General features: G+C 41.7%; 1 protein-coding gene across 1 annotated transcript in view; it reads left to right on the top strand.

Annotated features, from left to right (window-relative positions):
* The window catches only part of CSMD1 (CUB and Sushi multiple domains 1), a 2070704-nt gene that overhangs the window by 1649178 nt on the left and 406729 nt on the right, over positions 1 to 14797 (top strand). Inside the window, exon 13 of the mRNA XM_070781602.1 lies at positions 14406 to 14588. Coding sequence (XP_070637703.1) covers positions 14406 to 14588 — 183 coding nt within the window. The remainder of the gene's footprint in view (positions 1 to 14405; positions 14589 to 14797) is intronic.

Genomic DNA, 14797 nt, shown 5'->3' with positions numbered 1-14797 from the left:
TGTTTTGTCTTTTCAGGTTAAAAAAAAAAATACAGTTTTTCTAGACCCATCTGTCCCACCTAGGATCATAGGTGAATCAGGAGTTAGACAAAAGTTTCATGAAAGGGTCAATGCATCAAACATGTGATGGTAGCAAACATAGGTTCTAAATGCATGCTGCTACTGCTAAGTCGCTTCAGTCGTGTCTGACTCTGTGTGACCCCATAGATGGCAGCCCACTAGGCTCCTGTGTCCCTGGGATTCTCCAGGCAAGAATACTGGAGTGGGTTGCCATTTCCTTCTCCAATGCATGAGAGTGAAAAGTGAAAGTGAAGTCACTCAGTCATGTCCGACTCTTAGCAACCCCATGGACTGCAGCCCACCAGGCTCCTTTGTCCATGGGATTTTCCAGGCAAGAGTACTGGAGTGGGTTGCCATTGCCTTCTCCATACATAAATAGAAAACTCTGTGGCATTCATTAAAACTCATCTTGAAGAGCATGTACTGTGTGTGGATCACTTGGCTAGGTACTGGGAATCTAAATGTCAATAAAATAGACCGTGTGAGAGTTTAAAGTAAGTCACAGAAGATAAATACAACTCCCAGAGAAGAGACAAGTGAGGGCAGAGCCTGTGATCAAGTCTAATCCCAGAGTAAGTGCAATGGAAATTAGAATATCAACAGTGGATTGAGTGGATCAGGCTAAAGACAAGAGGAAACGGAATGTTTAGAGCAGGCATGAGGCTGAAAGGACGGGGGTACTATCAGGGACTAGAGGAAGTTGCAGCCTGGGTTGTGATCACAGGAGGGAGAGGGTCGGCCGTGAAAGTTGACCCAGGGAGGCGGCAATGCTGGCTTTCTAAATCAGGCACAAGCCTTTGGGTTGAGATTGAAGGGGTTCACCAGGGGTATTTCATGACCTCTGGGGGTTAGAAAGATTATTTTGGCTTTGGCATCAAAAGTGGAAGAAGGAGGCACAATGTGGAGCAGAGAATAATCAAATGACAACAGTGATGACCAAAGACGGTTGACTATGAATGGGGAAACCCTGAACCCAGGAGGCAATGCACAATACGCTGGAAATCAGCTAAAACTACAGACACATTTGTGTGTGGTGTGTCTTGGTGTGTCTTTAGGAGGATGGTGACAATAACCATAAATGAACTGCATTAGTTCTTTGGGATTGTCCTAAAACAGTCTTTTTAGTAAAAATTATTAACCATGGGAGAGTCAAGATTGATAGGTTCATATTTTTGTTGCTAAGTTCTACATCAAATATTTCAGGATGTCATAAAAATATAAAACTGGAAAGGAATGCCAGCAATTATCTCATCCCACCCCCTTTTGTTTATTAATAAGATGAAATAATGTGATTTAAGTTTTAGAGCTTATTGGTGCCAAAAATGAAGTGAGAATTTTCATCAGTAAAAACAGTATTCAAAAGTGGTTATAGTATTTCCTTTATTCCAAAACTGTGGAAGAATATACTTTTTAAATATTCATCTTGATCTTTGAGAAATATGAAGCAATGTGGGGAAATGTGGAAGGAAACAGCATTAGTGATATTTGTGAGAAATAAACTGAACTTTAGGAGTGCTTATTATAAATGTTTTGAGGATACTGTACTATTGATAATGACAATGAGAAAATTATAATAATATGACCTTCTCCTAACTAACCGTCTCAATATGAAATCACATCCCAAAGTGAATTCTTTCAAAGTTATGAAAATAGTAGGCTTCTGACTGAAGGTGGAGGAATAGTATTTCTCTGCTCATCATTTCCTCTCTGAACCTAAGTAGCAAGTAGAATAAGAAACATGCAGGAAAATGGGGAGTTATGTCATCTTTTATGGATCCAGAGGGTATCTATCACCGGAAAGAGCAGTGTAAGTTCAGGATGGAAGCATTCAGTGACCAGGAGGACCAGGTCAGGGGGATCAGCAGGAAGGTGTGGGGCTCTGTGTTTCTCTCCAGTGGAGTTTGCGAGGTTGGCCCTCGGTTTCCTCTGGGGATTGGTTCCAAGACTCCTCCACCTTGAGGTGGTCAACCTTTGAGGATGCTCGAGTCTGTGATATGAAATAGCGTAGCATTACATATAGCACACATCCCCACATCCTTCTGCACACTTACCTCTTGATTACCTGTAATGCTGCCTAGTAGTTGCTGAAGTGCAGCAAATTCAAGCTTTGATTTTGGGAGCTTTCCAGAATTTTTCTGCTGAACGTTTTTGATCTGTGGATCAATGAACGTTGGTGAAAGTGTTACAAATGTCAGACCAAATGCAGGCCCCTTTTGCCCAACTTAAGCACCAGCACGTCTTCTCACATTTTCTTTTAGCAAATTCCCACAGCCAGGAGAGGCTTCCTTCTTGAGAGATGAGAGAGTTTAAGACCGAGCGGGGGCCTCTGCAGAGCAGAGAGGAGCAGAGGTGCTGAGGCGAGCAGAGTGCTGGCACCCGGTCCAGTCACTCCAGTGGTCCTGTCGAAGGCCTGGCCATCCATGAACTCTGATGCTCTAGAAACTCGGTTCTCACTCTCTTGTGTGCTCACTACTGTTCTTTCAGGTCCCCTGACACCAGCAGTTCCCACCCCAAGACTTCACACCAGTCTCCTTATCATCTTTCTTCATCAGTCTTCTTGTCCTCCTATAACCAGAAAATTAATAGAATAAAAATAAACCAGTTTCCCAATAATTTTATACTACTAAAATTAGAGAATACATTTTTCCCTTTGGACTTCCTAAAGTTATTATCTCGCTAAAATGCAAACAATATTCTCAACAACATTTTAAAGAAATATTTTTCAGCAGCCTGGAGCAATAGACTCTGTCTTTTAACAACTCTCAGTGTATGCCAGTAGCATGATTCTGAAGTTTATATCAGTGATGAGAAGTATGTCACGAGAACGAGAAAGTGGCCCAACCCTGACCTAATGAAAGACATACCTGTTCTAGAAGAATAAACTGCATGGATATAGCTTCATGCCCTTATCCATAAATAGAGTATCTTAATTTAAGTTGTATTAGTTTGCTGGAGCAGGCTTAACAATGTACCACAGACTGGGTGGGGCTGAAACACAGCAATTTCTTTGCTCACATTCCCAAGATCCAAGTGCTTAGCAGGTTGGATTTCTTCTGAGACCTGACATCTTGGCTTGTACATGACTGTCATCTGGCTGTGTCCTCACAGAGTCTTTCCTGTGTGTGCAAATCCCTGGCGTCTCTTCTCCATGTAAGAACATCAGTCATGTTGGATTGGAGCCCAGTCGTTACAACCCCCTTTAAACTCAGTTACTTCCCTAAAGGCCCTGTCTCCAGGTAGAGCCATCCTGGGGCTTAGCATTTCAGGGTAGGAATTAGGAGGAGATAAAATTCTGTCCCTAGCATCTCTGAAGAATAGTTGATTAGCAGTTAATTCAATATTGTATGCCCAGATAAGCCCTTGCTATGCAGATATGCTGTGTTGCCAAATTAGGACAGAGCCATATGCTTGGATAAAATGACATTACCGTATAAGATGAAATGCTTAACAAGAACACAGGCCTGGGTAGAGGCAATGCCAGCTCTTTAGAGGTGACCTAATGAAGTACTGTGGGCCAAGCCAAGATGCTTTTCCAGAAGCAATTTTGGGCTCGCTCTAATGCACAGATAATTGGATAATCAAGTGCCCAAATGTTGAGCCTAATTGTAGAGCAAAGTTGACAAAATTAGCCTAGAAAAAATGTTTACATTATGCACAGCTAAATGCCCATTTCAATCCAGAAATCATCTTTGTGAAGTAGGCACAAGATAACTGTCTTAGCAGATACAGTAAACCCAAAATGTTTATCTTTAGTTTTCTGTAATAAATGTTATGTAGTAACACTGTGCACTGGTAGAGAAAGTCAACATACGACCTCTGTCTTAGTAAAACAGGTACAGTGTAGTCATCTTTAAGCGCTGTGACTTCCTAGCTGTGAGAAGAACTGGCTGTAAAACACATTTGGAGGAAACAGCGAGTTTATGGTCTCAGACTGTTAACTAAAAGCGTGTGAAATGCTATCAGAAACGATAGCTTCATTTTGGTACAGTTAATATCTCCTTAGGAAAACAAGAACTAACAGAGCAGATAATTTATTAACTGGCTTCCTGGTTTCTAAAGTTAAAATCCACTTTTTTTTTTTTTTTCCTTTTCTTCATTGTGTACCTCTCTCTCTTCTTTCTGGCGGGCCATTCAAATGTGCTCTCTGGCCATGATAATGCACATGACCTGGGAGTCAGCAAGTTGAAGATTCCCTGTAAATTGTCAACTAGTCCAGCAGCAGATGCCTTGCATGGCAGAATAAAGATTCTGCCGTGATCTTGACGGCAGAATTCAGAAAGAATAAAGAAATTGTGAAATGGCTTTGGTTCATGATACTCTCAGGCATTTTTTTAGTTTTTTACCTAATCTGTTACTTTGTTGCTTTTTGACTTCTCTGAAAGTTGTTCTAGTAATACGTTTTCTCTAAAACAGCATTCCCTTTTATTTATCTTTATTTAACTCCCAGCTTATTCCCAAAAGAATTTACAGAAACGGATTTGTACTTTTTTCCCCCTGAACACTGAACATAAACTAACAAGATATTTAAACACTGTACCAGCTAACACTGCCAAACATGTTGAAAATGATTTTATGTTTGAGAGGGGATTTCATTTCCATTGACGTGGTATTTTTGGCAGGCGTCACATTCCATTTCTAATTTTGCTAGCATCTCGTGGCAGATGCTAGCATGATGGGTTATGCAAATGCCACTTTAGAAAACACTCTTTTCCTTTTTCTTCCTACATGAGAGAGTCTGGGAAGTGCTAATATTATATTTACAGGATTCTTCAGAGGTAGGAATGGTTAGGTGACCAGCAAGACACAAAGAGATATAACAGAAATCACTAGATAAGGCCTCTGGAAAAGTATTTTTTTTCCTTCTTCTTGTTAAAGAAAGAACCCCACTAGCTGTCCTTGTGGGGGACTGTGACTCTCTGCTTTCTTCCTACCTTCCCATCCAGCAGCCACTTTGTGCCATGAGACTGCAACCCTTAAGATACCAACCAACATGTTCAGGGTGATGGAAAATAGCAATGAAGAGCCTGGGTTCTTACTGATCTGACCATGGGTCTGTCTTGCACTCCTACATCCATTATTCTTGTTATTTCAGGAAAATAAAATACTCATTAATGTAAGCCGATTTTCCTTGAACTTTTTGATTACTAACATTTGGGTTACCATATAAAACACAATTCACACTCTTTAGTGACAGTTTTACTATGTGCTGTGAGAACAGAAGCTTAGCTTGTATAATGTCACTTATCTATTTCTGTACTTGTTTAATGTATTGGTAAAAAGATGGGGGAATAAATGGAAACAGTGACAGACTTTATTTTCTTGGGTTCCAAAATCACTGTGGACAGTGACTGCAGCCATGAAATTAAAAGACGTTTGCCCCTTGGAAAAAGAGCTGTGGCAAACCCAGACAGCAAATAAAAAGCAGGGACATCACTTTGCCAACAAAGGTCCATATAGTCAAAGCTGTGGTTCATCAAGAAATACTAGAATTTGTGATTTGTGGAGGTGAGGATCCTTGGGCAACTGTGACGTGCAGGTGGCTTTGGGAACCACTGATGGAGGCAGAGGCAGAGGTCCAGGCAGAAGGCGGGTCTGTTTGCTTCTGCTGGAATCAGGTGTGTAGCTTTCTCTACAAGTGTTATGGTTAAGGTCTGTACTCAAAGCTTCTGCCCAACGGGAAAGATAGTAACAATACAGAGCACCTCCAAAACTCTCAGATCTTGCGTTCTGTTATACTCATGCCCTAAGGACCAACTTCAGCTGGTTTCTAAAGTTGAAGGGCTTCTTCCTGTCCCTTTTAACTTGTTTCCTCCTGAAGTCAGGGGCCCAGTAATGCTGGGTCTTCGTTAAGAGGATAGAAATTAACGTGGAAAAGAAGTAGAAGGGTCCTGAGAAGATCCCCTCATTAAGGAACAGAGGGTGGGTAGCAGCCACTGACCTCTGGCCAGTCACTTGGCTTGTCTCTGAGTCAGACGCCACCACCCCCCTGCCACCTCCCGCCACCTCCCAAACACTGCCCTTGGCTGAGTCGCTCTGGACCCAGTCTAGCTGCCTTGTGACCAGAATTCTTGGAACTCCAATTCAAGCCTTTTCTACATGACTTGCAGGATAAGTGCTGTGGGCTGGACAGAAGTAGTTAAAAGTTCAGGGTCTCTTTTTCCTTCGACAGTTTATCTTCATTTTAAGGGCATTCGATGTTTAATATTGACTTCCGATTATCTTTGATGAGACAGATGTCTCACAAAATGCCCTGTGATGGTTACTTGGCACAGTCTATTCAGATTACTAGACTATGGACTTCCTGAAGGGGGTAACTCATCCCTGGTTCTAGTACCCTAGCACGCAGGGCATGCTCCACAATTTAAAACATCAAAGCATTTATATATGGTATCAAGAATCCTGCTTGCAGGGCAGCAAAGGAGACACAGACATAAAGAATAGACTTTTGGACTCAGTGGGAGGAGAGGGTGGGATGATTTGAGAGAATAGCATTGAAATGATACATTACTATATGTAAAATAGATAACCATTGCGAGTTTGATGCATGAAGCAGGAAACCCAAAGCTGGTGCTCTGGGGCAACCCAGAGGGATGGGGTGGGAAGGATAGGATGGAGGTGGGAGGGGGATTCAGGATGGAGGGGACACATGTATACCTATCGCCAATTCATACTGATATATGGCAAAAACTAACAATTTTGCAGTTATCCTCCAATTAAATATTTTTTTTAAAAAGTATCAAATCAAATAATGAAGTATTCTTGGTTATTAAGTGAAAGATCTGTCAATCAAACCTAGATTCTTAGCCAATCTGATAGCCTTTTCTATAAACCATGCTGCCTGCATATGCATATATATATATAAATATGCATTGATAGAAAGTCAATCTTCATGATCATTCAGGATTGCTATTCTCAGCAGGAAAGAAGCTAAAATAATGGAACTGATAACCCTAAGGAAAGTCTTATCTCACAGTGGCATTTAGATGTCCTCTCCCATCTTTATTATGAGACGATGTTTCACAACAATTTAGGGGAGAGATTGATAGTTTATCTGGTTTCTATAGCGCTTACAGCATGATTGTAATAAAGCACAATGAAAGAATGAAATCCACATAAAAATCCAGAGACCGTGCACCGCCTGGCCCTGGCCAGCTCAGTGTTTCTGTGTCCTCATCTCTCCCTTCACCGCCTGTGGTCACCTTGCTCTTCCTCACCCTGCCAGGGGCATCCCTCACCCAGCCCTGCAGGTTACTCCTGCTCACCGCAGGTGGGACCATCTCCACCCTTACACCTTTCAAGTGTGTCCCCCCATTTCAAGTCTCTGCCAACACGTTCAGCTTCCAGAAACCTTATCTGACTGTCCCACCAGAAAAGACCCTCTGAGTACTCTACTTTCCATCACTCAAACCAGAGTTATTCCTCTTACCTGCTTTCTCTTTCTCAGCACATTTGTCCCTGTCTGGCTTACTTTAGGCTGTTTGTGTATTTTCTGCCAACTGCCCTAAGCTATACTCTCCACAAGACCAGTTGCTTGGTCTGTTCATTTGTTGGTTAGACCTGTAGTTGAAACAGTGAGTGGTGCTCAGAAGAATCTACCACAGGCTAAGCAGTTAGGCAAGAGATGGTAACTCTTTACAGAGAAAAAAAAAGGGGGGGGGGACACAGGCTGTGTTATAGCCAAAAACTACCTAAGCTTGAGAAGATGTCTCAGTTCCTTTTAAGTAATAACAAAGCACCAAGTGTCCACTTTGTTCAGGGCACCATTTAACTATCAGTAAGTCCAGGGAAGATAAGCCTTATCATTCTGGAAAAAGTAACAGTGTAATGAAGTAGAAAGACAGGTCCATATCCAAATAGGACCAGATAAGACTTGTTCTTAAACCTCTACAGGAAAGCTACCTGTAAACCCCAGGGTAGGGAGCAACAGTGCTCCAGATTATGAGGCTCTGAAGAGACTAACCAAGAGGGACATTCTAGAAAGAGAGAGGGTGGTGTCTTTGATGGGAGGACAGTGTAGAAGCTTGATGTGTCCTGGGAGGCTCAGGACACCTCTGCTATTTGAGGGAGAGAATCCTTGATGGGGTAGGAGGCACAGAGGTTGACACAGTGGTTTCCAGTGTGTGGAAATGCACCTGCTTGACATGAGTGGTCTCTGAGAGACACAGACACCTGTCAGGGGGGTCTGCTGTAGGTGCACTCCTGTGGATGGGTTTGGAGAAGGCAGGGTAGTTCCCTTGAGCATGGAGGAGGAGATGAAGAAGTAGAGTCAGAAACAGGAAGGTCCTGCTATGTGGACAAGTCACCAAGCCAGGATACTTAGCTGTGCAGAGCCGTCCAGGGGAACTCAGTTATTCCTTAAAGCAGCGTTCATTCATCTGCACCTCTTCTATCGTGTGTTGGGGTCAAAGCAGATGCAAAGATGGCACTAAATGTGAACAATAACATTTCTCAATCGGTGGGCAGCCTTACAGGGAAGCTGTGCACTAATCATGTGGTAAATATCAGAGAGCAGCCATGACATTTCAGATTAAGGACTGGCTTTAATGGAGTGACTTGTAGATCGTAATTGTCAAGTGGATATGGCTCACCTTAATGGTTTTAATGTCCTTTCTCAGAAGTGTGACTGATAAGTCTTTGTTATAGCAGACTCAATTTCAGTTTCAATATTTTGGTTTACATGTCAGTGAATACTGATATGGAGAAGGCGATGGCACCCCACTCCAGTACGCTTGCCTGGAAAATCCCATGGACGGAGGAGCCTGGTTGGCTGCAGTCCACGGGGTCGCTAAGAGTCGGACACGACTGAGCGACTTCACTTTCACTTTTCACTTTCACGCATTGGAGAAGGAAATGGCAACCCACTCCAGTGTTCTTGCCTGGAAAATCCCAGGGACGGGGGAGCCTGGTGGGCCGCCGTCTCTGGGGTCGCACAGAGTCGGACACGACTGAAGTGACTTAGCAGCAGCAGCAGCAGCAACAGAATACTGATAGGCCAGGAAAAGGTGAGTTCTGATACATTAAAAAAATTAGTGAATCCCTTAGGGAGTTCGGGATAGGCATATACACTCAGTTATATTTAAAATAGATAGCCAACAAGCACCTACTGTATAGCACAAGGAACTCTGCTACATGTTGTGTGGCAGCTTGGATGGGAGCAGAGTTTGGGGGAGAAAGGACATATGCATGTGTATGGCTGAGTCTCTTCACTGTCCACCTGACACTATGACAACATTGTTAATCAGCTACACACTGATATAAAGTAGAAATAAAAGTCTAAAAGAAAATTAGTGAGTCTAATTACTCATTTATTATATAAACATTTATAGGTATAGTATGAACTGTCAAATAAAAATAAAATATATTAGAGGTGAGCATTAAATATGTAATGTCAATGTAGTGTAAATGTTTAGATCAGTTATAAAATTAGTATTCAAAAGTAATACTTTATAAAATTTAGAAATATTAATCAATATGAAAAATATTGAAATAACATTATTGTGTACTTTTAAAAATCACTGTCAAAGAAAAACATATCAATGGGAGTGCTATTGAGTCCCCAGTAGACTTGTTTACCAGTGACCCCAACTGCTAAAAAGGCAGCATCTGAGAAGGAGAGAGGAAATAATTGCAACCTAGTATTTCCCTTAGACTCCTATTTATCAGATCCCATTTCTAGAGTGATCATTTGGAAGAGATATTTGACTGGCTTTTTTTCCCCTCTGGGGGCTTCAGTGTTTTCATTGATAACAGACTATGGTTTCTAAGAAAGCATGAACACAGCAGGATCATCTTTGACATCTGACATTTTGTTCCACATAGAAGGGGGCTTGATGCGGTTACTGTATCGATGTCAGCCCGGTCTTATTCTTCCTTTACTTGTTTGTACTGGTTCAGACAATACGTGACCTAGATGCACTCTCAAGTGAAGGCAGTTTGACCTCCAAGGGACATTTCTGAATCTGCATGGATTCTGTCACAGGTACTTGGGGCTTAAGTGATACAGTATGCAGGGGTCAAGAATACAAAATGCCCAAAAATGCTCCCCAAGGGAAGTTTCATATTCTGTGGCTGATGAGTGGGTCCAGCTCTTCCATGCAGACTTACTGATAGTGGATGTTACTTGTCCAATGCTAGTCCCTGGACTTGGCATCGCAAGTCCCTGCCAAACTCTTAAAAAAGGACTCACCAGACCCAGGTTCTGCTCCAGGCCAGCCCTGGCCTTATGTCTGAGTCAGGGAGTACCAGTATCTTTGGTGGAGATGAAGCGCCACTAGACACTCTAAACCCTCAACATGGGAAGCAGAAAGACCTTCCAGTGTGTAGACACAATGTGTCTACAACCAGTTTATTTCCATGCACTCTGCAAAGTCAGGAGTTCCCAGACTCAGTTAATGTAGAAAGCAGTATTCCCACAAATGCTGTTAATTCATTTCACTATAAAAAGTAATGAGCTTTAGCATCACAGAGGCAAAAAGAAGCATCTAGAAGTCTAAGGTTTGCTAATAATCATAGTGATAGCTCATATTATGAGCCTTATATGCCAGGACTTATGTGAATTATACAGTTTAATTCTCACAGCCGCCCCGTGAGATAGAAAGTAGTAAACTGAGGAAGTGAAAATGGAGACTTTTCAAGACTAAATTCTATCAGGTGGCCCAGCAGAGCCCAGGAATTTCCAAACCAAGTCTGGTGTTCTGATTCCTGACCTCAGAGCTGAGTCCTTGGCCAGGACCCTGGGCTCCTGACCCCTATTCCACTGACAGGTCCCATCAAATGGAAGCTCTTGCATCAGCTGCTTGTATATTTTGGAAATTAATCCTTTGTCAGTTGTTTCATTTGCTATTATTTTTCCCCATTCTGAGGGCTGTATTTTTTCCTTGTTTGTAGTTTCCCTTGCTGTGCAAAAACTTTTAAGTTTAATTAGGTTCCACTTATTTATTTCCAGTACTGAGGGAGGTGGGTCATCGAGGATCATGCTTTGATGTGTGTCATTGCATGTTCTGCTTATGTTTTCCTCTGAGAGTTTTATAGTTTCTGCTCTTACATTTATGTCTCTAATCCATTGTGAGTTTATCTTTGTGTATGGTCTTAGGAAGTGTTCTAATTTCTTTCTTTTACATGGAGTTGTCCATTTTGAAGATTTCATTCTTTTACATGGAGTTGTCCATTTTGAAGAGACTATTGAAGAGACTATCTTTGCCCCATTGTATATTCTTGCCTCCCTTGTCAAAAATAAGGTATCCATAGGTATGTGGGTTTATCTCTGGGCTTTTAATCTTGTTCCATTGGTCTATATTTCTGTGTTGTGTGTGTGTGTGTGTGTGTGTGTGTGTGTGTGTGCGTGCACCAGTATCATACTGCCTTGATAACTATAACGTTGTAGCATAGTCTGAAGTGATGAAGATTGATTACTCCAGATCAATTCTTCTTTCACAAGAGTGCTTTGGCTATTTGGGATCTTTTGTGTTTCCATATGAATTGTGAGAGTTTTTGTTCTAGTTCTGTGAAAAATGTCATTGGTAATTTGATAGTGATTGTACTGAATCTGTAGATTACATTTAGTAGAATAGTAATTTTCACAAAATTTATTCTTCCAACCCAGGAACATAATTTATTTACAGATCAATACAGAAAAACAAACAACCCAATTAAAAAGTGGGAAAATGACCTAAACAGACATTTCTCCAAACAAGACATACAGATGGCTAATAGACACATTAAAAGATGCTCAATATTGCTCATTATTAGAGAACTGCAAATCAAAACTACAATGAAATATTACCTTACACTGGTCAGAATGGCCATCATCAAAAAACCTGCAAACAATAAATTCTGGAGAGGGTGTGGAGAAAAGGGAACACTCTTGCACTGTTGGTAGAAATGTAAATTAGTACAGCTACTATGAAGAACACTGTGGATATTTCTTTAAAAAGATAGGAATAAAACTGCCATATGACCCAGCAACCCCACTACTATGTGTATACCCTGAGGAAACAAAAATTGAAAAGGATACAGATGTTCATTGCAACTCTGTTTACAGCAACTAGGACATGGAAGCAACCTAGAAATCCATCAACAGATAATGGATAAAGAAGCTGTGGTACATTTATACAATGGAATATTACTCAGTCATAAAAAGGAATTTGAGTCAGTCCTAATGAGGTGGATGAACCTAGAGCCTATTATACAGAGTGAAGTAAGTCGGAAAGAGAAAAACAAATACTGTATACTAATGCACATATGTGGAATCTAGAAAGATGGTACTGACAAACCTATTTGCAGAGCAGCAGTGGAGACACAGATGTAGAGAACAGACTTATGGACTTGGCTTGGGGGAGGAGGGAAGGAGAAGGTGGGCTGTGTAGAGAGAGTAACATGGAAAAATACATTACCATATGTAAAATAGATAGCCGATGGGAATTTGCTGTATGACTCAACGAACTCAAACTGGGTCTCTGTAACAACCTAGAGGGGTGGGATGGGGAAGGAGATGGGAGGGGGGTTCAAGTGGGAGGGGACATAGGTAAATCTATGGCTGATTCAACATCAAAACTATGTTGATGTTTGGTAGAAACCAACTCAATACTATAAAGCAATTATCTTTCAATGAAAAATGAATAAATTAAAAAATAAGGTATTTTCTGTTATAAACCACCAGTCCAGATTGCCTTCAGTCAATGAAATTTGGTTCAAGGTAATCCAAGCATTAAATTCAAGTAGATCCATTCCTGCCTTTGTTCAGCTCAGGTTCATCCACTTGTACTCCAAGGCTGGTCCTTAAGGAAAAGTGTCCTCCAAGGCTTTTTTGGCCTACATTGCATCCAGGAACATTTTAGCTCCCATTTAACTGATACTATTTAGGCCGTCTTTTTAATCTGATGGCCTGAGCCTTCAGGAGAGCGTGATGAACTTGTTTGCACGAAGTGCCTGGTTTGGTTTGGTTTTGTGTTTCTTGTGCTAATTTGCTTCAAAAACAGATAGGCTGATATCCTACATGTTGAAGTTTTACCATCATTATATTACCAGCTGATTTTACCTCTCTGATACTCTTGAACACTCAGAGGTAGAGTTTCTTCTCCGGAGGAGAATAAGCCATCTTTGGATAGATCTCTGAGCTTAGACAGGTTCCCCACAAGGCAGGAATGTACCTGAAAACCACCCAGAAATTCAGCTGAGCCACTTCCACAGACTTTCCAAACACTGAGACATCATCAGAAAGCATTTATGTTGCTACATCTGAATTTGCTGTTGCTCACAGCAAGACGACAAAGTACAAACACATGAAGAATTCAGAAAGGACTGTGGACTGAGAGATGCATCTGTGAGCCAAGCACAGAGAAACCTCCCTGAGTTGTGGAAACTTATACTTCTTCTGCCTCCACTCCCAGCCCAGCAGAGGGTCTTCGGAACTTGTACTCGGATCATGTTGTGCATCTTCTGAAAACCCTATAAAATCTTCCCATGGAAACCCCCTAGGCAGCTCTGGCCGAGCCCCTCCTTTCCTCTGTAGACCACCCATTCCCCAGCATCCTCCTGCAGGTCCGGGCACCCTGGCCCATGTCTCCTTCATTATCTCACAAATTGTTACCAGTTCCCTCTATGTAATGTCAGCCCTGTGCGTGTGGGAATTTTGTCTTGTTTGTCCACTAACCTCTTTACCTAGAACAGAACCTGACGCATTGTTGGCCCTCAAGAAATATTTTTGTATGAATCAATGAATAAACATATTTCAGTTAATACATCCTGTATCATTAACATTTGTGACACAGCCAAGTTGAAATGTGTGTATAATATGGTGCATTTGTATCCGCATGTCATTACAATCATGTGCTAATGAAAAGAGCCTTGATTCCACATATTTTCTTTTCATCTGAAGACCATGAATATATTCATTTTGTTTCCTAAATGAGTTTTAACACCAATTTAAGGCAAAGAATATTCAAATGAATATATTGATTTAAATATTCAGTAGGGAATGAACCATCTTACTTGTGTGGTTTACATTAAAAAATACATCAATTAAAACAAAATCGACATTTACATTTTAATGGCAGCGGTTATGGACAGCATGAAGAAAAGGTGTAGGCCAGGAAGAACCATATATTAATTTTAACATTTGCATGATCAACACATCTGTGTAGCTTTGTGTTTCCTTTGAAAGAAAAGTTTAACACTTTTCTCTAAAATTTGAAGTATATATTTTTTCTGGCTTCGGCTAAATAAATATTAGATGAATTGAAACTGTTTATCGAAACAATGCAAAAGTCAATCGCTGTTTACTTTCTAAGCTGTTGAAAACGTTCACCATGTTTTCTCAATGTTCCGCTCATCTGTCCTCCTTTCAGAAATTGAGAAGGGGGGCTGTGGGGACCCGGGCATCCCCGCCTACGGGAAGCGGACCGGCAGCAGCTTCCTCCACGGAGACACACTCACGTTCGAATGCCAGGCGGCCTTCGAGCTGGTTGGGGAGCGAGTCATCACGTGTCAGCAGAACAACCAGTGGTCTGGCAACAAGCCCAGCTGTGTATGTGAGTACTCTCCTGGCGGGGTCTGTTCCAAGCTGCCCCAGGGGGTGGGAGAGGAGCAGGGGATGCCCTGAGCGGGGGCACAGCATTGACCAGAAGCACTCAGGGCTCCTCGAATGCAGCTCTTCTCTCTCCACTGACTTAAAACCAGTCAGTGATGTTCTTACTACCAGACAGACACGCTGTCGGTGAGAGCTTTCCACGAGCAAGGT

This window comes from Bos indicus, chromosome 27, assembly GCF_029378745.1.
Source record: "Bos indicus isolate NIAB-ARS_2022 breed Sahiwal x Tharparkar chromosome 27, NIAB-ARS_B.indTharparkar_mat_pri_1.0, whole genome shotgun sequence".
NCBI lineage: Eukaryota > Metazoa > Chordata > Mammalia > Artiodactyla > Bovidae > Bos > Bos indicus.
The sequence above is the reverse complement of the archived record's forward strand: the minus strand, read 5'-3'. Positions and strand labels throughout refer to the sequence as shown.